The 24,062-nt window shown below is 43.2% G+C and overlaps 1 protein-coding gene across 1 annotated transcript; it reads left to right on the top strand.

Annotated features, from left to right (window-relative positions):
* The first annotated feature begins 20,364 nt into the window (after positions 1 to 20,364).
* LOC127053177 (olfactory receptor 52B2-like) lies at positions 20,365 to 21,312 on the top strand. The gene has a single exon (XM_050957505.1). The coding sequence runs from the start codon at positions 20,365 to 20,367 to the stop codon at positions 21,310 to 21,312; it is 948 nt and encodes a 315-aa protein (XP_050813462.1).
* The last annotated feature ends 2,750 nt before the right edge of the window (positions 21,313 to 24,062 follow it).

Raw genomic sequence — 24,062 nt, 5'->3', positions numbered from 1 at the left:
CTGACAATTTTGTTCTTACCATAGTTTCAACAAGTTTACGATTGTTTCAACCAATTTGCCTGGTACTGAAGTGAGAGCTACTGGCCTGTAGGTGCCAGAGTCACCTCTAGAGCCCTTTTTAAAAATTGGCATCATATTAGCTATCCTCCAGTCATTTGGTACAGAAGCTGATTTAAACAGTAGGTTACAGATGACAGTTAGTAGTCCTGCAATTTCACATTTGTGTTCCTTCAGAACTCTTGAGTGAATACGATCAGGCCCTGGAGACTTATTAATGTTTAGTTTGTCATTTTTTTCCCAAAGCCTCTCTAATGACACCTCAATTTGGGACAGATCTGTTACCCAAATAGAGTTGTTCAGGTCTGGAAATCTCCCTCACATCCTCAACAGTGAAGACCGATGCAAAGAATTCATTTAGTTTCTCTGCAATGGCCTTATCGTCTTTTAGTGCTCCTTTAGCATCTCAATCGTTCAGTAGCCTCACTGATTGTTTACCAGGCTTTCTGCATCTGATGTATTTAAAAAAAAATTGCTATTACTTTTTGAGTCTTTGGCTAGCTGTTCTTCAACTTCTTTTTTGGCTTGTCTAATTATATTTTTACACTTAATTTGCAAGAGTTTATGCTGTTTTCTATTTTCCTCATTAGGATTTATCCTCCACTCTTTAAAGAATGCCTTTTTGCTCCTCACTATTTCTTTTACTTTCTTATTTAACCACCTTGGCTTTTTTTTTGGTTCTCTTACTATGTTTTTTAAATTGGGGTATACATTTAAGTTGAACCTCTGTAAAACCCAATGACTCCAAGATCTCTTTCTTGAGTGGTAACAGCCAATTTAGTCCCTATCATTTTATATGTATATTTGGGATTATGTTTTTCATTGGTCATTACTTTGCATTTATCAACATTGAATTTCATCTTCAATTTTGTTGCCCAGTCACTCTCTTTTGAGAGATCCTTTTGTAGATCTTTGCATGTGCCTGAGACTTTACTATCTTGATCAATTTTATATCCTCTGAAATTTTGCAGCCTCACTGTTTTCCCTTTTATCCAGATCATTTATGAACATATTGAGAAGGACTGAGCTCAGTGGAGAGCCTTGGGGGACACCTCTATTTGCCTTCCTCTATTCTGAAAACTGACATTTTATTCTTTCCCTTTGTTTCCTGTCCTTTAACCAGTTACCAATCCATGCGAGGACCTTCCCTCTGATCCCATGACAGCTAACTTTGATTAAGAGACTTTAGTGAGAGACTTTGTCAAAGGCTTTCTGAAAATCTAAGTACGCTCTATCCACTGGATCCCCACTGTCCACATGTTTGTTGACCCTGCCAAAAATTCTACTTGATGGGTGAGGCATGATTTCACTTTAAAAAACCATGTTGACTGCTCCCCAACAAATTATACTCATTTATGTGTCCCATAATTTTGTTCTTTACTATAATTTCAACCAGTTTCCCCAGTACTGAAGTCAAGCTTCCAGCCCGTAACTGCTGGGATCACCTCTGGATCCCCTTTAAAAAAATTGGCATCACATTAGCTATCCTTCAGTCATTTGGTACAGAAGCTGATCTAAATAATAGGTTTGTCATAACATTTCTTCTCAGATCTGGACCTTAGCGTCCAAAATATGAGTGTTAGCATGAAAACCTCCAAGCTTAGTTACCAGCTTGGACCTGGTATTTGCTGCCACCAGCCAGGAATTATACAGTGCCTAGCTCACTGTGGTCTCCCCAAAACCTTCCCTGGGGGATCCCAAGACTCAGATTCCTTGAGTCTCACAACAAAGGGGAATAAACCATTTCCCTTCCCCCTCCTCCCCTCCAGGTGTTCCCTCCCTGGGCTCCTGGAGAGATATACAGAAGCAAGCTCCGTGAATCTAAACAAAGGGATTCCACCCTCCCTGCTTCAAGTCCTTGAAACACAAGCACCAAGAGATCTAACCTCTCTCCCCCTCACCCAGAGGGTATGCAAAGTCAGGCTTAGTAAATCTAACACAGAGATTTTTCCCCCTGACTTCTTCCTCCCACCAATCCCCTGGTGAGCGGCAGACTCAATTCTCTGGAGTCCCCACTAAAGAAAAATTCCAACAGGTCTTAAAAAGAAGGCTTTATATAAAAAAGAAAGAAAAAGACATTAAAAATAGTCTCTGTATTGAGGTGACAATATACAGGGTCAATTGCTTAAAAGAAAAAATGAATAAACAGCCTTATCCAAAAAGAATACACTCCAGCAACTACACACATGTAAATACAAAAAAAAACAATATAAACCTATTGTCATACTATCCTTGTCCTTACAACCTGGAAACAGAAGATTAGAAAGCCTGGAGATTCCTGTGGTCAGTCTCAGAGCCGAGAAAAGAACAGACCAAGAACAAAGGACTCACACCCAAAGTTTCCCTCCACCCAGATTTGAAAAAGTCTTGTTTCCTGATTGGTCCTCTGGTCAGGTGTTACTTGTTACCCCTTTCCAGGTGAAAGAACATTAACCCTTAGCTATCTGTTTATGACAAGGTTACAGACTACAATTGGTACTTCTGCAATTTCACATTTGAGTTCCTTCAGAATTACTGGGTGAATACCATCTGGTCCTGCTAACTTGTTACTATTTAGTTTAATTTACATAGAATCATAGAATCAGGGTACATAGGCCATATTCCTTACTTGAGATACAAAAATGATACATGCATACAAATAGGATAATCTTATTCAGTGAATCATAATGTTTCCAATGATACCTCACATGACCTAGGTTGCATAAAACATATCTTAGTTATGCCATATTGATATCATAAGTATAATTCTGTGAAGACTATAGGGCTAGGGTCACAATCTAACTGACCATTTTTAAATATTGGCCAAGCACCAGATTTCTTTCAGTCTTCCAGAACTTCCCCCTGTTCCAGGAAAATCCACTCCAAAGTGGCCAGGCATGAAGAGTCCCCAGATCAGATAAAAAGGCAAAAGCGAGCTAACAAACACTTTTACCACAGATGTCACTCAAAAACTGCTGAGACTAGAACCTGCTGACTGTGTTTGTGTGAAAGTGGATGGAGAAAAGAATGGGCAACTGCAGTTGTGGTAAAGAAAAATATTTTAGAGCCCAAATCATCTCTAATAGAGACTCACAATGAAGAGTCCAACACAAACCATCAACATCTACTGTTTGCTCCTCGGAAGGCGCAATGAACAGAGCAAAGATGGTAGATGGAGAATAATAAGAATAAGATGAAAAGATTCCAAAATGACCAGAGACAGTTGGTGCAACAGCCAGATGACCAAGTTGTTACACATTCAAGTTATCTAGTTAGAAAAACAGAAGGATTCAGAGACACCTAACAGGCTGATACATACTGAACTTTAATGATAGCAGAGAAACAATCCCATAGTTGGTACCCACTTTCTAGATGATGTCATGATATCTTATTGCACTCTGGGGGTTGGGACCCCAGTTATAGGAAGAGACAGGCAAAAGTAGTGGGGATTCCCATTATTAGAAATATAGATAGTTGGGTTTATGATAACCAGAAGAACCACATGGTGAATTGCCTGCTGGGTATGAAGGTAGTGGATCTCACAAAACATCTACATAGCCTTACAGGTAGTTCTGGGGAGGAGCCAGTGGTTGTGGTACAGGTAGGTAACAATGACATAAGGAAAGATAAGTGAGAGGTCCTCGAGTCCTGGAGGCCAAATTTAAACTGCTAGGTAAGAGATTAAATTTCAGAACCTCCATAGAATCATTCTCTGAAACCCTTCCAGTTCTATGCTCAGGACAAGTAAAACAGGCAGAGCTGCTGGGTCTCAATCTGGAAATGACATAATGATGTAAGTAGTAGGAGTTTAGGTTTAATAAGAACTGGAGAACCTTTTGGAGAATGAGTGACCCATACAGGAGGGATGCGCTCACAGGCACGTAAAATTAAAAAGGTTATGGAGGATTTTTTCAACTAAAGGTTGGGGAAAAGCCAACAGGTCTGGAGGAGCCATGCACTGTGAAATCCCCAAGGTCACACAGGAGCCATGCTGCTTCTTGAGGGGCACAGCCCACATCTGCAGGCGGAGCTGACTCAATCCAGTGAGAGTGAGTGGCATTGTGATCTGGCCTATAGGGTAGCAATGCCACTCAAATTTGCAGCAACTATCAAGAGTTGTGATTTCTGCAACCAACCCACAGACAGCGATATTCTTGCAGTCAAATCTATGAATGACTCCAAGAACATACATCACTTGAACGGGCTCCTAGAGTTCATGACACTTGACAGACTCTGCATGGCTTTTAGTTTGTTTTATAATTATGAGTTTCCCCATTTTCTCTGCTTTTCCCTGGCACATGACCCTCCCCAGCCCCCTTGGAGTACCATACACCCAGACAGGGGGAAGAGCAGGGAATTGTTTGTCAGTCTCACAGTCTTTGTGAAGCTGCAGCTTCTCAGGTGAGGCAGAAATCCAGCTGGGACCCCACAGCGATGGCTATAAACCTCCCTGCCCAGCGCTTCTCTGGCACTTCACAGATTCTCTCAGGACACCTCCCGCTGGCCCGGGCAGCCCCTGTCTGCTGAGCAGGAGCTGGGTGAGTGCAGGGCTTTGGAGCCCAGAAATGGCCATGATTAGTGGCACCTGCCCCACATAACAGCCCAGAGGAAGCACAGAGCTGAAACTAGGAGGGGAGATCTCACAGGTTGTCCCCGGTCAGGGAAGCTCAGAGAGGGGCAGGCTCAGGATCTGGGGAGAGAGCTGTGAGAGCTGCATGTCTAGAAGGTTGGTCTGCAGGAAAGGCACTTAGCCTGGGGGACCCTCATAGTTTCATCTTCCTTTAACTGCACAGAAGGGGCTGGGTTATTCAGTGGGACTTGGCTGGGAAATGTGAATTCAGTGTGAATTTCCCTTTCCCACAAGGTGGTGTCGCCCTGTATTTAAGTGGAGTATATATCCCAGAATTTGATCCAGCTAGTTGCAACCATATTATGTGCATTCCACCAAAGTGAATTAATAAAATAGAATACCATTTAGTTAAGAGTTAATTTGGAGACAGGCTTTCAGAAGTGAGGTCATAAGATTTTTGCTAATTAATATAAAAAAAGTAAATAACAAATTATTTTTTTAAATGTAAATAAACAACCTTAAGACTAGCCCAGGGGTTCTCAAACTTCATTGCCTGTGATCCCCTCCTGGCAAACAAAAATTATTTCACAACCCCCAGGGGAGGGACTGAAGCCTGAGCCCACGCAGACCCCACTGTCCCGGTTGCAGGGAGCAAAGCCTGAAACCCACCACTCTGTGCAGGGGTGTGGGGGGGGCGACAAAGCTGAGAGCTTAATGGCTTGAGCCCTCCCACCCGGGGCTGATGTCCTTGGACTCAGGCCCTGGGCAGTCGGCCCCGGGCTTCAGCCCTAGGACCCAGTAAGTCTAAGCCAGCCCTGGCGACTCATTGAGAACCACCGATCTTGACTCCTCTGATAATAAACATTTATGAAAAGTTTATAAAGTAACAACAAAATTGAGGTCTTTATGACCATTTAAACATGCTTTTTTAAAACTTTTTTTTGTAAACCGTCTGAAATCCTGGGGCTTTTTAAGTGCAAGACAAAAGAATTTTACATTTTATTTGCAATTTTGCATTTTTATTTTTTTTTAATTTTTAATTTTTTTTATTTATTTTTAGCATTTGGAAACAAGGGGGACTATTACAGCCTACAATGGATTATCTTTGTCCCGGGGTTGTTCGCTTAGGGACGTCATTCCAAAAGTGAATGCAATTGGGTTTGCTACGATTCATGAGCAGCCTGACAGATTCTACCCAGTGACAGCCACTATCCGGGTAGTCTTGATTTCTTTTTATTAACAAATATGTTTTTCCAGCAAGTCCATGTGAATGCATAATAGCGATGACGTTTGCTCAAAAGTGGTTGGGATTCTCTAGTAGTCCAAACTATCATGCATTGCCAGTTCCTGGTCATTCCAACAGGAACGGACCCACAGAAACCTGCCTAGAAGTACTAGCAACAACTTTTAAGAGCTGCTGCATCCCTTGGTCTGTAAGACTTGAGGTTATTATGTGGTGTGCCATCTACCCACCATTGTTCTGGAAGGAACATGTCTCTTCCATTCATTGCCTTGAATGAGATAACTCCATGGGGGACCACAGAACCTTTTATGGCCATAAAACTAAATGGCAGCTGCTGATCCCAGTCATTACACTGCTAGTTCACTACTTTTTTTTTGGAGCAGTTTTAGGAGTGCAGTTAAATTTTTCTATTTGACCTGAACTTTGAGGGTGCCCTGCTACGTGCAGTCTCTGCTTAAATTCTAGTGCTTGACAGATTCCTTTGGTGATGTCCCTGATAAACTGAGGTTTGTTTGGGTTTGGGTTAATTTGGGGACAGGCTTGCAGAAGCAAGGTCAGAAGTACTGGCATTTTTTCTAATCAGTATGAAAAATGTAAATAACTAAAAATAACAAAAATAAATAAATGAATAAACATCCTTAAGTCTAGATGCCATTAATAATAAATGTTTATTCAAAATTTTAAAAAGTAATAACTTAATAAGGGTCATTATGACTTATATGTTTTATAAAAGTTATTTAAAAATTAAATAATAAAATGTACTTGGTAACAGTCCTCAGGAGCCATCCTGGGAGAAATGGTTTCCTGATATCTTTACACCCAACAGGGAGTTGTTTGGCCAGCGTGGCATGTCTCTGATTACTCAGTACTGTCTAAGAATATAGGTGAATATCTGGATGGTCTAAACCTCTTGCTTATGTCTCTGTGCACTTACATGTAATTAACAACAGTGTTAGACAAGAGCATATGACTTGCATTACTCCTTGATCAAACCGGATCCCTGAGTTCCTGTTGATTCATCCTTCACACCACCGGAAGTGAAATAGTGAAGTTGTCCCCACTGGGGGTTTTGACAATCCTGGGTAACAGAGCTCCTGTAGGTTTCCCAGCTCTCCCCTTTGTGGCAGAGACCCCTGTGTAGTCCAGGTAAAATTGGTGGGTTGATAGTATGTGACCATGTTGTTCTTTGTCAAGGTCTGATTCTGCCTCACAAGGTGTCTCCCATCTAGATCCCACTGGATCCAACAGCACCTGCTTGTACCTGGCTTAAGGTAGAATTTTGCTGGAAGGTTATTGTCAGTGTATCATTGAATCCATCTGCATTGGATTGAAAATTTGATGACAATATCTTCAGGCAGTTACATGCTCTAGCACTGTACAGGAAGACAAGCCCACAGACATGCACCATTGTAACTAACTGGTTTAATTAAAGAGATGTAAATCCTTGTGTAGACACTTTTTTGTAGCTTAAAACTCTCCCTAATCTTGTTAAACTAAACAGCAATCAAACCGTGTACAAAGTCTTTCGTACCAATTTAACTGAATGAGTTTAAAATTGCACCCAACATTGAACCAGCACAACCCCATGTTTGCACAAGCTCCAAGCTTGACTTTGCACCCAGCGACCCTAGAAAATCCAGACTAGGAGCTGGTGGAAGTTTTCCTAGCATGCACAAAGCAATTAGTACATTGCACTTGGATAGCTGGCAAAACTCTGCTCATGGCTCCTTCATTGAAGGCTGAGCTGTGAATGCTGGCATGGTTACTACTGATGGCGTGGAGTAAAGTTACCAAAAGGGTTTCTTTAAAAAAAGGCAGGCTATGTCTGGAGGTGTAAATCCCAACTCGCGCAGCTGTACCCACACCAGCTCTAACCCAGCTCGCTCATTACAAGTAGAAGTGTAGCAGCCACAGCACAAGCCATGGAACAGGCCAGCCTCCCAAAAACACAGCTTTGGGTTCCAAAAGGCTTGAACCTGGCCCCTGCACCATCAAGGCTACCCTGCTGTGTTTAGCATACAGGCTCTATCAGAGTTCGGAGTGACATCTCCAGCTGCATTGTTGACAAACCCACAGACACTAGATGGAGGAGAGAGAATGTCACTGGAGGGGAAGCTGGCAAGCGTGCCCTCCATTCTCATCATGAAATCATTTGGTCTCATTCCTTTGGGTGCTTTTTTGTGCAAAGCTCCCATTAATGCTAAACCCAGGGTTGTGAGTTCAATCCTTGGTCGGGTGGGGCATTTAGGGATCTGGGGCAAAAATCTGTCTGGGGATTGGTCCTGCTTTGAGCAGAGGGTTGGACTAGATGACCGTCTGAGGTCCCTTTCAACCTTGATATTCTATGAATGTCCATGGAACTCCTGGGATCAGAGGCACCCAGGTTAGACCTCTGGTATGAACCTTCTGTGTCCTTCCTCCAAAAGGCAGGGCCATGAGAATGGACATATCTATCGCAGGAATATGCAAGGCTCAGCCCTGAGTCTCCCAGCACTCCAGAAGGGCAGCTTTGCTCTAATTGTGAATCCTGCAAATAGAGACATTAGACACAACAGAATCAGTCCAGCTGAAGGTTGTACTCTTCTCATGTGAATTTATTGCTAGAGTGAACAATGGACAAACTGCAGAGAATCCAGTGGAGGGAAACAAAAAATGATTAGTGGGCTTCGACACATGACTTATGAGGGGTGGCTGAGCTGAGGAAACTGGGCTTATTTAGTCTGCAGAAGAGAAGAGAGGGGATTTGATAGCTGCTTTCAATTAACTGAAAAGTGGGTCCAAAGAGCAAGGAGCTCAGCTGTTTTGCGTGATGGCAGATGACAGAATAAGAAGCAATGATCTCAAGTTGCAGTGGGGGAGGTCTAGGTTGGATATTAGGAAACATTATTTTACTAGGAGGGTGGTGAAGCACTGGAATGGGTTGTCTAGGGAGCTGGTGGAATCTCCTTCCTCAGAGGTTTTTAAGGCTCAGCTTGACAAAGCCTTGGCAGGGATGATTTAGTTGCGTTTGATCCTGCTTTCAGCAGTGGGTTTGCCTAGATGAGCCTCCTGAGCTCTCTTCCAACCCTAATTTAGACTCATAGACTCATAGACTCTAGGACTGGAAGGGACCTCGAGAGGTCATTGAGTCCAGTCCCCTGCCCTCATGGCAGGGCCAAATACTGTCTAGACCATCCCTAATAGACATTTATCTAACCTACTCTTAAATATCTCCAGAGGTGGAGATTCCACAACTTCCCTAGGCAATCTATTCCAGTGTTTAACTACCCTGACAGTTAGGAACTTTTTCCTAATGTCCAACCTAAATATCCCTTGCTGCAGTTTAAGCCCATTGCTTCTTGTTCTATCATTGGAGGCTAAGGTGAACAAGATTTCTCCCTCCTCCTGATGACACCCTTTTAGATACCTGAAAACTGCTATCATGTCCCCTCTCAGTCTTCTCTTTTCCAAACTAAACAAACCCAATTCCTTCAGCTTTCCTTCATAGGTCATGTTCTCAAGACCTTTAATCATTCTTGTTGCTCTTCTCTGGACCCTCTCCGATTTCTCCACATCTTTCTTGAAATGCGGTGCCCAGAACTGGACACAATACTCCAGTTGAGGCCTAACCAGCGCAGAGTAAAGCGGAAGAATGACTTCTCATGTCTTGTTTACAACACACCTGTTAATGCATCCCAGAATCACGTTTGCTTTTTTTTGCAACAGTATCACACTGTTGACTCATATTAAGCTTGTGGTCTACTATGACCCCTAGATCTCTTTCTGCCATACTCCTTCCTAGACAGTCTCTTCCCATTCTGTATGTGTGAAACTGATTGTTCCTTCCTAAGTGGAGCACTTTGCATTTATCTTTATTGAACTTCATCCTGTTTACCTCAGACCATTTCTCCAATTTGTCCAGATCATTTTGAATTTTGACCCTGTCCTCCAAAGCAGTTGCAGTCCCTCCCAGTCTGGTATTGTCTGCAAACTTAATAAGCGTACTTTCTATGCCAACATCTAAATCATTGATGAAGATATTGAACAGAGCTGGTCCCAAAACAGACCCCTGCAGAACCCCACTTGTTATACCTTTCCAGCAGGATTGGGAGCCATTAACAACTACTCTCTGAGTACGGTTATCCAGCCAGTTATGCACCCACCTTATAGTAGCCCCATCTAAATTGTACTTTCCTAGTTTATCTATAAGAATATCATGCGAGACCGTATCAAATGCCTTACTAAAGTCTAGGTATATCACATCCACCGCTTCTCCCTTATCCACAAGGCTTGTTATCCTATCAAAGAATGTTATCAGATTAGTTTGACACGATTTGTTCTTTACAAATCCATGCTGGCTATTCCCTTTCACCTTACTACCTTCCCAGTGTTTGCAGATGATTTCCTTAATTACCTGCTCCATTATCTTCCCTGGCACAGAAGTTAAACTAACTGGTCTGTAGTTTCCTGGGTTGTTTTTATTTCCTTTTTTATAGATGGGCACTATATTTGCCCCCTTCCAGTCTTCTGGAATCTCCCCCGTCTCCCATGATTTCCCAGAGATAATAGCTAGAGGCTCAGATACCTCCTCTATTAACTCCTTGAGTATTCTAGGGTCCATTTCATCAGGTCCTGGAGACTTGCAGGCATCTAACTTTTCTAAGTGATTTTTTACTTGCTCTTTTTTTATTTTATCTTCTAAACCTACCCTCTTCCCGTAAGCATTCACTGTATTGGACATTCCTTCAGACTTCTCAGTGAAGACCGAAACAAAGAAGTCATTAAGCATCTCTGCCATTTCCAAGTCTCCCGTTACTGTTTCCCTCTCCTCACTGAGCAGTGGGCCTACCCTGTCCTTGGTCTTCCTCTTGCTTCTAATGTATTGATAAAAAGTCTTCTTGTTTCCCTTTATTCCCATAGCTAGTTTGAGCTCATTTTATGCATTTGCCTTTCTAATCTTGCCTCTGCATTCCTGTGTTATTTGCCTATATTCATCCTTTGTAATCTGACCTAGTTTCCATTTTCTATATGACGCCTTTTTATTTTGTAGGTCACGCAAGATCTCATGGTTAAGCCAAGGTGGTCTTTTGCCACATTTTCTATCTTTCCTAACCATCAGAATAGCTTGCTTTTGGGCCCTTAATAGCGTCCCTTTGAAAAACTGCCAACTCTCCTCAGTTGTTTTTCCCCTCAGTCTTGATTCCCATGGGACCTTACCTATCAGCTCTCTGAGCTTACCAAAATCTGCCTTCCTGAAATCCATTGTCTCTATTTTGCTGTACTCCCTTCTACCCTTCCTTAGAATTGCAAACTCTATGATTTCATGATCACTTTCACCCAAGCTTCCTTCTACTTTCAAATTCTCAACGAGTTCCTCTCTATTTGTTAAAATCAAGTCTAGAACAGCTTCCCCCCTAGTAGCTTTTTCAACTTTCTGAAATAAAAAGTTCTCTGCAATGCAGTCCAGGAACTTATTGGATAGTCTGTGCCCCGCGGTGTTATTTTCCCAACATATATCTGGATAGTTGAAGTCCCCCGTCACCACCAAATCTTGGGCTTTGGATGATTTTGTTAGTTGTTTGAAAAAAGCCTCATCCACCTCTTCCACCTGATTAGGTGGCCTGTAGTAGACTCTCAGCACGACATCATCCGTGTTTTTTACCCCTTTTAGCCTAACCCAGAACTCTCAACACTTCCATCTCCTATGTCCCTCTCCACCTCAGTCCAAGCGTGTACATTTTTAATATATAAGGCAACACCTCCTCCCTTTTTCCCCTGTCTATCCTTCCTGAGCAAACAATACCCATCCACACCAACATTCCAGTCATGTTTATTATCCCACCAAGTTTCAGTAATGCCAACAATGTCATAGTTGTATTTATTTATTAGCACTTCCAGTTCTTCCTGCTTATTACCCATACTTCTTGCATCTTCTATGATTCTAATTCATGCTGGCTTGACAGCCCTGCAGAAAGCTTTGTGGGACCAAGCTACAATCCTTGTCACCATTCCAGTAGGCCTCATCTCTATCCTGTCGGATTGTATGTATTGTTATCATTGTATGTGAAGCTATAAACGTGACGTTGCACTCCATATGTTTTATAGAAATATGCTTATGTATGTGAACATGATGTAACTGGAATATGCTTTATACAAATGGTCTTTTGTATGGTGTCATTAGAAAGCTTGTAATCTACTAAATGTGTTCATCTCATTCGTTTGCATGTATTAGTTCTATGTCTGGAGTCAGGAGAATAAGATATAAACATGTATCATTGATGTGAACATATTGAGTGGAAGCCATTAAGGGTGCTTCAGAATCAATGACCTGTGAATGGCTCTGTTTACTTGCAAACCTTCCTGTGTACCTGAGGGCTGACCCAGGAAGAATGGACACTTGCTGCCCTCTGCCTGACTGCGGCTGTATCTACACTACAGACCTTACTGCGTCACAGCTGTACGGCTGCAGTTACCCTGCTGTAAGGTCTCCCTATCACCACTCTATGCTCCCATCGGCCAGGACCAGCTCTAGGCACCTGCAAACCAAGCACGTGCTTGGGGAAGCACAATTCTAGGGGTGGCACTTTCACTCTTGGAGGATTTTTTTTTCTTTTGCTTGGGGTGGCAAAAAACCTAGAGCCGGCCCTGCCACCGGCATAATTAAACTACCCTGCATGAGCGTCTCCTGCTGACTTTGTGCTGTCTGCAGTGGCCTTTTGTCATTCAGTTGGGTGATTTTTTTACACCCCTAATTGAAAAAAGTTTTACCAACAGAAGGGCTAATGTAGACAAAGCCTGATTTCAGCGCTGGTTGTCTTTCTTACAAAACCCAACTGTTTGCATAGAAATATCTCAAAACTCTGCCTGAATCTCTTCCTGGACTCTGCTGCATTAGGCGAGAGTTTCAATTCCTTGAGGGCTTTCAGTTGTTCCATCTGCAGGATGGATCCTTTGTTCCCTCACTGCAGCCCTGTTATCTTTGCCCTCTGCTCTGGTTTCCTCTCTGGTACTGGGGCTTGTCCTGGGAATTCATGAGAAGGAGGCTCAGTCTGCGTGCTCCGAAGGGAGGTGTGATTAGAACTAAAGTAGGTTACAGAAGCTAACGGAGAGTCACCCACTCCCAGCTGCATGTCTGGTGCAGCCACTGTTCTATGGCCGGTTCTCACTCGCCCCAGTCTAGTCCCCCGAACACGTGATCTGCTCTTAACAGCCCAGGACGCACTTCTACCAGCCAGGGCAGGGCTGTGCATTTCCACTATCTCACACCCACCCAGCAGCCTATGTAAACATCCATTCTTAGTGCTATTACTCCCCCATCTCTTTTCTGACTGTTTAAATATAGTAGCTGTGTCTTATCTTAATTTCATTTACAAGCTCCTTGAAACAGGGGCTGTTTTTCCTTCTATGTGTGTGAAGAGCCCAGCACAAGGGGCCCTGAACTGGAGTGGGGCCTCTGGAGGCTTCCACAATACAAATAATGATCATAAATAATCAACACAATAATGCAGGTAAATCAGGGCCTACCCCTCATCTTTGCCTTTAGCTACAGACAAAGGTCAAGCCATGCTGGCCAGCTACAGAGTGTTAGTAACTTGAATACAGGAGGACATGATGCCCCTGTTGCCCTTGTCAGGAGAATTCATTCAGTCATGTTTCAGGGCATAAAAAACCAGGTTCTCTATGCTGGAGAAATACCCCCGATGAGCCAGAGGAGCAGACAGCGAGTTCAGCTGTGGGAATCCAAGTGCCCTCCAGCCGGAGAAGTGCTGGAAAGTCTGACTCAGCCTGGAACATTCGATTTCAATTCCACCGGGGAGAGACTGGGAGGAAATGGACAAAGAGGAACAGAACAAATCCAGTGCAAACACGAATCCAGTCTCTACTCTGCCTTTAGCCCCTTCCCCCACTTGTTTCATGGCTGCTTTGAGGGGAAGGGGAGACCTCTGCCTTCAGGTGAGGCCTCTGGCTGCCGTCTATCCATAGGCACATCCTGTTGATGTTGCTTTTAGAGTATCTTCCCCCGAAGTGATCTCAATGACTGTGATCCACTGGCAGGTTTCTGAGTGGAACCAGTAGTGGAGTCCCAGGAGCAGGAGCTCGCAAACTCAAGATCGTTCTGAGAACCCCAGGATGGCAAAGGCTCAGAATCCCTCATCCAGGCTTTCCTCTGCATCCCACTCAACGAACAGTCCCTAACTGAGCGGGAGCCTATTTCCCTTTTGGTGTGATGGAGAGACTAAAGTTATGGAAAGGAAGTCAGGACTCCTCGGTTATGTCTGTCATCCTGCCACTCTTTCTCTGTGTGACCATAGGCAATTCATGTCTTCCAGTGCCTCAGTTTACCTGTCTATGTAATGGGGATATGTTCATAGTGGTTTTCCTTTGCAAGATATTTTTAAGATCCTTCAATGAGTGGTGCTACACAGCATGATGATAGTTACTGATGAGAATTTCTGACCTCTAATCTCTTAGCAACTGCCCTGTGTACCTGCTGAAAGTGTTCGTGTCTCCCCTCAGTCATCTGTCTCCGGATTTCTCTGTGTACTTTCTATCCAGCCACACTGGGCATTTACAAACCCTATAGAGATTTGTCGCTAGTTTTCTTCCTAATCAACTATAATTGTTAAATATATACAAATACACAGAACAGCCAATTCCTCTGTGACTCAGCACAGAGCCCAAGAGTTCTCTTCTCCCTTTGGGAAGGTCTCTTAATTACTGTTTACTCATAAAGCTGGATGAAGACTACAAAAGTGCAGACAGGCTTGTCTCCAGCCTGTTTACGTCCGGATGCCACTGTTCCTTTAGAGGCTGAGTGAACCCCCCTGGGATTGCACAGAGCTATATTATAAACAGTACACACCGCAGTGTTGGCTCTCAGCGTGGGATGCCGCTGTGGATGTTGGGGTAAGAGACGTATGGGACAGGGTTAACCGAGGGGGATTCCCAGGGATGAAGCTTCCATCTCAGGATTCACAGGTACCATCTCTTGCTGAGGAGTCACCTGCTCAACAAACCCAATGCAACATGGGCATGGTGGGACAGAGAGTAAGGCTGTGGTCCTTTCCACACTGCACAACTATTAAACGTCCCAGGGCCCTTGCCATTTGGGATGAGTGCCCCGGCTGATATCCTCCAGCCCAAAACTGGCTTCATTTCATTGGCACAGGGGATCCTTCAGGAGGAAAGGTGTTAGCAGATTTACAAATTTGGAGGTTGTGGTCCGTACTTTGCTCAGGCCCCACTGAGGGAAAACTCTCTTGGAGTTGAAACTAAGACCTAAGCAGCCAGCTATGTAAATGTGCAGACACTGTCACATCCTCCTCTTCTATTTCAGGGCTCTAGCTGCTACCAGGTGGGGATTCTGAGGGCTGTGCTCTGATTTTTATCTGCTGGAAAGTAGAGAGGTGGAAGAGCTCTCCACTGGAACAATTATAGGAATTTTTCAACATGGGCGAGGCATCTTGTCTCCTTGCTTCATTTGAGAAGTCGGCTGAACTGTTATGCCTGAAACTTTCAAAAAAAACAATTCAGCCGGAAGCTGACACCCAGCATGGGAAATTTCAGTCCAAATGGTTAAAATTAAGTATCAGAGGGGTAGCTGTGTTAGTCTAGATCTGTAAAAGCAGCAAAGAGTCCTGTGGCACCTTATAGGCTAACAGATGTTTTGGAGCATAAGCTTTCATCATGCATCCGACGAAGTGGATATTCACCCACAAAAGCTCATGCTCCAATACATCTGTTAGTCTATGAGGTGCCACAGAACTCTTTGTCACTGTTAAAGTTAGGCAAACTTATCACCAACTGCAAATGAGGTCTCCCAATTGACCGTGTCAGACAGCCTTAATTAAAAGGGGTGACACTATCACCACCTACAATGGCTAATCCATTTGTGAATCCCGTGCAGCTACGCTCTTTGCTCCAGTAACGTCAGTAACTATTTTCTTTTATCAGTGTTAGACGTTCAGACGTTCAATGTAACTGAATGTTCCCTTGTTCGCATGTTGTGAGACAGAGTGTATATAAACGCCTGTTTGACTTCCTTTATTGATAAATCCTAGGCTTTGTGCTCAGAAGGAAGCATTAGATCATCTATTCTGAGCTCCGGTATAGCACAGGTGATTAAATTTCACCCAGTTACCCCTGTGTTGATACCAATGCCTTGTGTTTGACTCAAGCCTGGTATATACTAGGATTTGAGATCATAGAATCATAGAGCCACAGGGTTAAAAGAGAGCACAAGGGTTATCCAGTCTAACACCCTGCTGAGATGCAGGATATATTGTGTGTAAACCATTGCAGACATCAGAGGGGTAGCCGTCTTAGTCTGGATCTGCAAAAGCAGCAAAGAGTCCTGTGGCACCTTATAGACTAACAGACGTTTTGGAGCATGAGCTTCCGTGGGTGAATACCTTGCATCTGACGAAGTGGGTATTCACCCACAAAAGCTCATGCTCCAAAACGCCTATTACTCTATAAGGTGCCACAGGATTCTTTGCTGCATCCCAGACAGATGACTATCCAGCATCTATTGGAAAACCTCCATTACAGGAGCTTCTGTTACCTCCCCAGGCATCTGTTTCATTGTTCTACTGTTCTTACAGTTCTTACAGTTAGCAAGTTTTTCCTGATATATCATCTAAATCTGTTATACTGCAGTTTGAACACATTGACTTGTGTCCTGTTGTGCCGCCAGCTGTGGAAAGAAAGAAAAACTTTTCTCCATCTTTTTTATGGCACCCTACTCCAACTCATCACTTCCCTGTTTATGTATCTAAGGATTACATCATCCCTTTTGGCCACAGGATCACATTGGGAGCTCACAATGAGTTAGTTTTCCGCAGAAGGATGAATTCAAACTGGAACAGGTTCAGAGACGGGCTACGAGGATGATCCGAGGAATGGAGAAACTGCCTTATGAAAGGAGACTCAAAGAGCTTGGCTTGTTTAGCCTGGCCAAAAGAAGGCTGAGGGGGGATATGCTCGCCCTATATAAATATATCAAGGGGGTTAACGTTAGGGAGGGAGAGGAATTATTTAAGTTTAGTACTAATGTAGCCACGAGGACGAATGGGTATAAACTGGATATTAGGAAGTTTAGACTTGAAATTAGACGAAGGTTTCTGACCATTAGGGGAGTGAAGTTCTGGAATAGCCTTCCGAGGGAAGTAGTAGGGGCAAAAGACTTTCCTGGCTTTAAGACAAAGCTTGATAAGTACATGGAGGGGATGTTATGATAGGATCGTTAATTTGGGCAATTGATCTTGAATTACCACCAGACAGGTCTGCTCAATGGTCTGCGGGGAGATGTTGCATGCGATGGGTACTGAGTTGCTGCGGAGAACTCCTTCTTGGGTGCTGGCTGGTGACTCTTGCCCACATGCTCAGGGCTTAGCTGATCGCCATATTTGGGGTCGGGAAGGAATTTTCCTCCAGGGCGGATTGGCAGGTGCCCTGGAGGTTTTTTGCCTTCCCCTGCAGCGTGGGGCACGGGTCACTTGCTGGTGGTGTCTCTGCAGCTTGAGGTCTTCAAACCATTTTTGAGGATTTCAATAACTCGGTCCTGGGATAGGGGTTGTATAGAATTGGATGGGTGGGGTTCTGTGGCCTGCCTTGTGCAGGAGGTCAGACTAGATGATCAGATTGGTCCCTTCTGACCTATGAGTCTATGAGTCTATGAGTAAATCCTTTTGCAGGTCCATAATGCAATGCCCTAGTCTATGGGTCGGTCCTGCCTTTCCTGTTTGAGAAGAGGACTTTGCATTTGACAGCACTAAACCATTTTGTTTGCATGGGTCCAGCTCATCAAATGTTCCTGATCGATGATATGCTTGCCCTGGCCTCCTAATTGTAACCACTCTGCCAATCTTTTGGTCATCCGCAAATTTTACCTACAATGATTTTCGATTTGCTTCCAGATCATGGATATAAATATAAAATAGGCTTCGGCAGAACACCACTACAAAAGCCTCCATTGACTGACAATGGTCCACTGACAGCGGCTTTCTGAGATCTGTCAGTTAGCAACTTTTTAGTCCATTTAACGTGTGCTCTGCTGATATTGTATAGTGTTCATTTTTTATCTGACTGTTTTCCTCACTAAATGAAATGCCTCCGAAAGATTGAACGAACACTCTCAGTAAAGGATGAAATTGGGTTTCTTGGACAAGAATAGTTTTCCATAAACTGTTTTGTTGACTGGCATTAATTATATTTTTAGACTTTTGTTTGAACTACTCCCCTATCACTTTGTGGATGATACCAAACTGGGAGGCGTTGCAAGAGCTTTGGAGGATAGAATATAAATTCAAAATGATCTGGACAAACGGGAGAAAGGGCCTGAAATTAATAGGATGAAAATGAAAAAGGACTAATGCAAAGTGCTCCACTTAGGAAGGAACAATCAGTTGCACACATACAGAATGGGAAAAGACTGTCTAGGAAGGGGTACTGCAGAAAGGGATCTAGGAGTCAGAGTGGACCACAAGCTAAATATGAGTCAACAGTGTAACACTGTTGCAAAAAAAGCAAACATCATTCTGGGATGTATTAGCAGGAGTGTGGTAAGCAAGACAAGAGAAGTAATTTTTTCCAATTCAATTAGAGTATTGTCCACAGTTTTGTGAGCCACATTTCAGAAAGGATGTGGACAAATTGGAGAAAGACCAGAGAAGAGCAACAAAAATGATTAAAGGTCTAGAAAACATTACCTATGAGGGAAGACTGAAAGAACTGGTTGTTTATTCTGGAAAAGAGAAGACGGAGAGGGGGCATGATAACAGTTTTCAAGTACCTAAAAGGTTGTTATAAGGAAGAGGGAGAAGAATTGTTCTTCTTAACCTCTGAGGATATTACACAAAGCAATGGGCTTAAATTGCAGCAAGGGAGGTTTAGGTTGGACATTAGGAAAAACTTCCTAACTCTCAGGGTGGTTAAGCATTGGAATGAACTTGGCCAGGGAGGTTGTGGAATCTCCATCATTGGATATTTTTACAAGCAGGTTAGACCAACACCTGTCAGGGATGGATCAGTAAGTTTGTAACTCTGGTGTTCATAACTGTAAGGTTCTCCTGTAGATGCTGTTTAACATCCTTCTTGCCTGCTAATCGACTGAAAATTGTTTCCTGCCCTCAGAAGCTCTGAGTTCATTATACTGCTTCTTTCCAAATGCAGAACAAAACTATTTTTTGAATTGTTTCTATCTTTTCTGCAACATAACAAGTTTCCTTCCTCCACCTAATAATTGACATAAAACTTTTTCAAGGATTTCTTTTGTTCTTAAAATGCTTAATAGTCTCCTTTTGGTGATCTGTAGCTTTGCCCTAGCATGGATTTTTCCCTGATGTCATTAATGTCGCTTATCAAATTTCATAAATTCTGATTTGTATTGCTTGCTATCTATTTTTCCTTTCTCCTGTTTGCTATATATTGCTCCCCCACCACCTAGTTGCTGCCTTTATTTTGCCACTGACCTGGGTTTTTATCCAAGTTGTCCACTCTCTTGACTCTGGAATTGTGACTTTTTAGCTATCTAGTAAACTCTCCTTAAAGAAATCCCAAGTTTCATTTCCATTTTTCTCTCTACATTTTTCCTCTCAGTCAGATTTGCTGATAATTTCCCTCATCTTTGGGGATTAGACCTTTTTGAAGCATAAAGTATTCCTAGATATTACTGCTTGGGAACTGTTCTCGGTCTATCTGAATGAATGAATTCAATGAATCATTTCCATTCATTTCTTTGTCTCTTCTCAAAACTAAATAGTCTCAGACTTTTCATTTTGTCCACATATGCCAGCCTCCCCCGTTCTCACAGTCTGTCTCAGAAACTTCCTTTCTATAAGCTATATCCTTTAATAGAGAATGGGTGGCCAAAACTGAATTCATGTCTAGATCAGGTTATTCTCCATCCTATTACTGAGGTATCTGAACATTGTTTTTGTTCTGGTCACTGCTGTGAATGAGCAGGTGTTTCGGTGGAGCTATTATCAGTGACACACAGGTCTTTTCCCTGAGGTCTGTTCTAGTTGGGCTGTTTCCCCAGGCACATGTCTTAGCAAAGATTTTTTTTTCCACTCTCAGATTTTCAGTTCCTGGATGAATGAGGAACTCCCTACAGCATAGACTCTCTAGCCTGGCTTTCATTGCATTAAGGAACAATGAGGAAAAACAGTATCTATGCTCTTGTTTCCTGCTGGTGACTATTAATGTTTTCCACATCACGACATGTAGGTATTATTGATGCTTGAAGTACCATCAACTATGGAATTGGCTTTAGTAGGGTCATTGCTCATAATTCATTTTTCTGAATAGTAAAAAAGTCATTTTTCAGTGTGTGAAGAGCAACCGATCTGCTTCACCTATGAGAAAAGCCTCCAGTAGTGCATGTAGTGTCTCATATTAACTTTGTCTCTCCATCCAGACATTTGTATTGAAACCTTCATCCTAGACCCTGAGCATATAAAGGAAGTCGGGAAACATATGGCATATTCAGGAGATACCGTTCTGCGTCAGAGTTGGACACCTTCTCCCCTACTGCATGTCAGATTCTAACATAACCTGCTTCACCAACCCTTCCACCTTCATCCTGCTGGGCATTCCTGGCCTGGAGATGGCCCATGTCTGGATCTCAATCCCCTTCTGCACCATATATGTATTAGCTGTCTTGGGGAACTTCACCATCCTGTTCATTGTGAAGATGGAGCCGAGCCTCCATGTGCCCATGTACTATTTCCTCTGCATGCTGGCTGTCACTGACCTGGTCCTGTCCACATCAATCCTACCCAAGACACTGAGCATCTTCTGGTTTAATTCCAGAGAGATAGATTTCAGTGCCTGCCTCACCCAGATTTACTTTATTCACTGCTTCTCATTGATGGAATCTGGGATATTCGTGGCCATGGCTTTTGATCGCTATGTGGCCATCTGTGATCCCTTGAGACATTCCACCATCCTGACAAACCCTGTGGTGGCCAAGATCCTCCTGGTCGTGATGCTGCGTGGTAGCATGCTGTCACTGCCCTCTCTCCTTCTGGTGAGGCAGTGGCCATATTGCAAAACCAATATTATCCCCCACTCGTACTGTGAGCACATAGCTGTGGTGAAACTGGCCTGCGCTAACATCCGCATCAGCAGTTATTACAGCCTCTCTGTGGCATTATTGGTGACTGGTCTGGATGGTTTTTTTATGACTGTGTCCTATATCCAAATCCTCAGGGCCATCTTCAGGCTCCCCACAAAGGATGCCCGGCTTAAGACCTTTGGGACTTGCATCTCCCATCTTTGTGCCATCTTAATTTTTTACACCCCAAAATTCTTCTCCTCCCTCACACACCGTTTTGGCCACAATATTCCCTTGCATTTTTTCATTCTCAGTGCCAATGTGTACCTTCTGGTGCCCCCATTGCTACATCCCCTCATCTACGGGTTGAGGACCAAAGAGTTCCGTGACAGGCTGCTCCAGCTCTTCACTCATAAAGGGGTGTAAATGTTTCTCCTGGTGCTCTGGCAAGTAGAATGAGCTCTGTGCAGAGCTGACTGGGGACTTGGCTCTGGACCCTCTTCACTGAATTACTGATTGGGCAGCTAAAGACACATTAAACCCTTTCCTGACCTTACTGTGCTGAGTCAGTTTGACAATCTGGGGAATCGGTCTATGTACAACTCACTGGGTTTCCACCTTTCTAGTTGCTGGTAAATGGACCCCTGAAACTCTTCCTTTTCTGCCAAGACTCCACCTCTGCCATGCCTCTTCCCCATGAGGCACCACCCCTGTTATTTGATCATCTTTTCCCCTCCCCTTTTCACTCATTGGATCATTTCGACCTCCCTCCCCCACTCTCTGCTGGAATGTACCTATTTCAGATTTTTTTAGGGTAGTGACTTTAACCGTGATCGACTTATGCTCTTGAAAACTCTAGCTTATTGGCAGATAAATTAGCAAATAGCTGATAAGAACATTGTATCTTATTCCTGTATGAAGGAAAGAAAATTAAATAAGTATTAGACCCACTCATCTCTAAAAACAATATTGTCTTACATCTTGTAGCAAGTCACATAAGGGACGCTGGTTAGGGTTAAAGTTTTAATATATATATTTACTTTGTTACTAACTCCGTAGAGAGAGAGACCCCGTCAGGACTCCTGGGTTCTATCTCAGCAGTGAGAGAGGAGTGGGGTCTAGTGGGTTACTGTTGAGGCAGATTAATATGGAGTTTTGTCACATTATTGAATTGAACTGGGACTATATAGAACATGGTTGCAACCAAAGTACTGTAGTGGCACCAACTCCTGTATAAAAGGGGTTAAATGAGGTGTCTAAGACCAGGTTATGGTTTGCTGGTTATGATTATGCTGTCTAGATGCATGTATCAATTTTGTAGTCAAAGTTATTAATATTGGCTCTATACTGTCTGTATTTCAAACTTATGCTCTGCTTCTCGGAAATATCCCAGACAAGTTGGTGTTAGGTCTGCCTAGCCTGCTTGAAGGCTCATTAAAGACCATCAGATATACAATTGACCCCTTGAGAGACTGCAGATAGGCCTTGTAACTCAGCAGGGTGTGCAGGAACTTGCCCATGTGACTCCAGACTCCATTTTGCTGTAATTTTCCACGGTAAGAACAAAGAGGTGTTCTTACACCTGGAAAAAATTATAAATGGCTGATGCCTCATCTCCATCTAGTCTTCAGTCCTGCTTCTTACCTCTGGAGGGACTTCACTACAAACGAAAGCTCTACACAAAGGACTGAATGACCCATCCCAGCTGTGGATGGACTCCAGAGACTTGATTTGAACCTGCAGTTTACTCCATCATTGCTACAAGCCTGAACTAAGAACTTCGCCATTACTGTATGTAATTGATTCCATTTAACCAATTCTAGCTCTCATCTATGTCTTTTTCCTCATGAATAAGCCTTTAGATTTTAGATTCTAAAGGATTGGCAACAGCGTGATTTGTGGGTAAGATCTGATCTGTATATTAATCTGCATCTGGGGCTTGGTCCTTTGGGATCAGGAGGACCTTTCCTCTTTTACTGGGGTATTGTTTTTTATAACCATTTGTCCCCATAATGAGTGGCACTGGTGGTGATACTGGGAAACTGGAGTGTCTAAGGGAATTGCTTGTGTGACTTGTGGTTAGCTAGTGGGGTGAAATCAAAGTCCTCATGGTCTGGCTGGTTTGGTTTGCCTTAGAGGTGGAAAAACCCCAGCTTTGAGTTGTGACTGCCCTGTTTTAAGCAATTTGTCCTGAACTGGCACTCTTAGTTGGGTCCCCCCAGAACCAGCATCGTTACAGTTCTATATAAAAACTTCAGAAGGACCATACTTGGTAAGATCAATGGTCCATCTAGCCCAGTATCCTATTTTTGGACATGTGACATTCTGTACCTTGGGGGAGCATATTCTAACCCCCATATTCTTCATTTTCATATAATCGTGATCTCATGCATAAAAGCATGCCTTGTAAGCTATCAGGGGAAAGGTTACGATCTACTGAGAGTCTACTAAGACTGCGAGGTCAGAACATGTAGGGATAAAGTGAGGAAGGCTAAAAGCCACATTGAACTGGAACTTGCAAAGGGAATCAAAACCAATAGTAAAAGGTTCTACAGCCACATAAATAAGAAGAAAACAAAGAAAGAAGAAGTGGGGCCGCTATACACTGAGGATGGAATGGAGGTTAAGGATAATCTAGGCATGGCCCAGCATCTAAACAAGTACTTTGCCTCAGTTTTTAATAAGACTAGTGAGGAACCTTGCGATGATGGGGGGATGATAAACGGGAACGTGGATATGGAAGTGGATATTACCGCAACTGAGGTAGAGGCCGTACTTGAACAGCTCGATGGGACGAAGTCAGAGGGCCCGGACAATCTCCATCCGAGGATATTAAAGGAACTGGCGCATGAAATTGTGAGCCCATTAGCGAGAATTTTTAAGCAATCGACGAACTCGGGGGTTGTGCCATATGACTGGAGGATTGCTAATGTAGTTCCTATTTTCAAGAAAGGGAATAAGAGTGATCCAGGTAATTATAGGCCTGTTAGCTTGACGTCTGTAGTATGTAAGGTCTTGGAAAAAATTTTAAGGGAGAAAGTAGTTAAGGACATAGAGGTCAATGGTAATTGGGACGAATTGCAACACGGATTTACTAAAGGTAGATCGTGTCAAACCAATCTGATCTCCTTCTTTGAGAAGGTGACGGATTACTTAGATAAAGGAAATGCGGTAGA

This window comes from Gopherus flavomarginatus, chromosome 1 (assembly GCF_025201925.1).
Source record: "Gopherus flavomarginatus isolate rGopFla2 chromosome 1, rGopFla2.mat.asm, whole genome shotgun sequence".
Classification (NCBI taxonomy): domain Eukaryota; kingdom Metazoa; phylum Chordata; order Testudines; family Testudinidae; genus Gopherus; species Gopherus flavomarginatus.
This window is presented reverse-complemented; position numbering and strand designations above follow the sequence as displayed.

Coding starts and splice junctions, on each gene's coding strand:
- LOC127053177 (XM_050957505.1), top strand. CDS start 20,365: ATGTCAGATTCTAACATAACCTGCTTCACCAACCCTTCCACCTTCATC.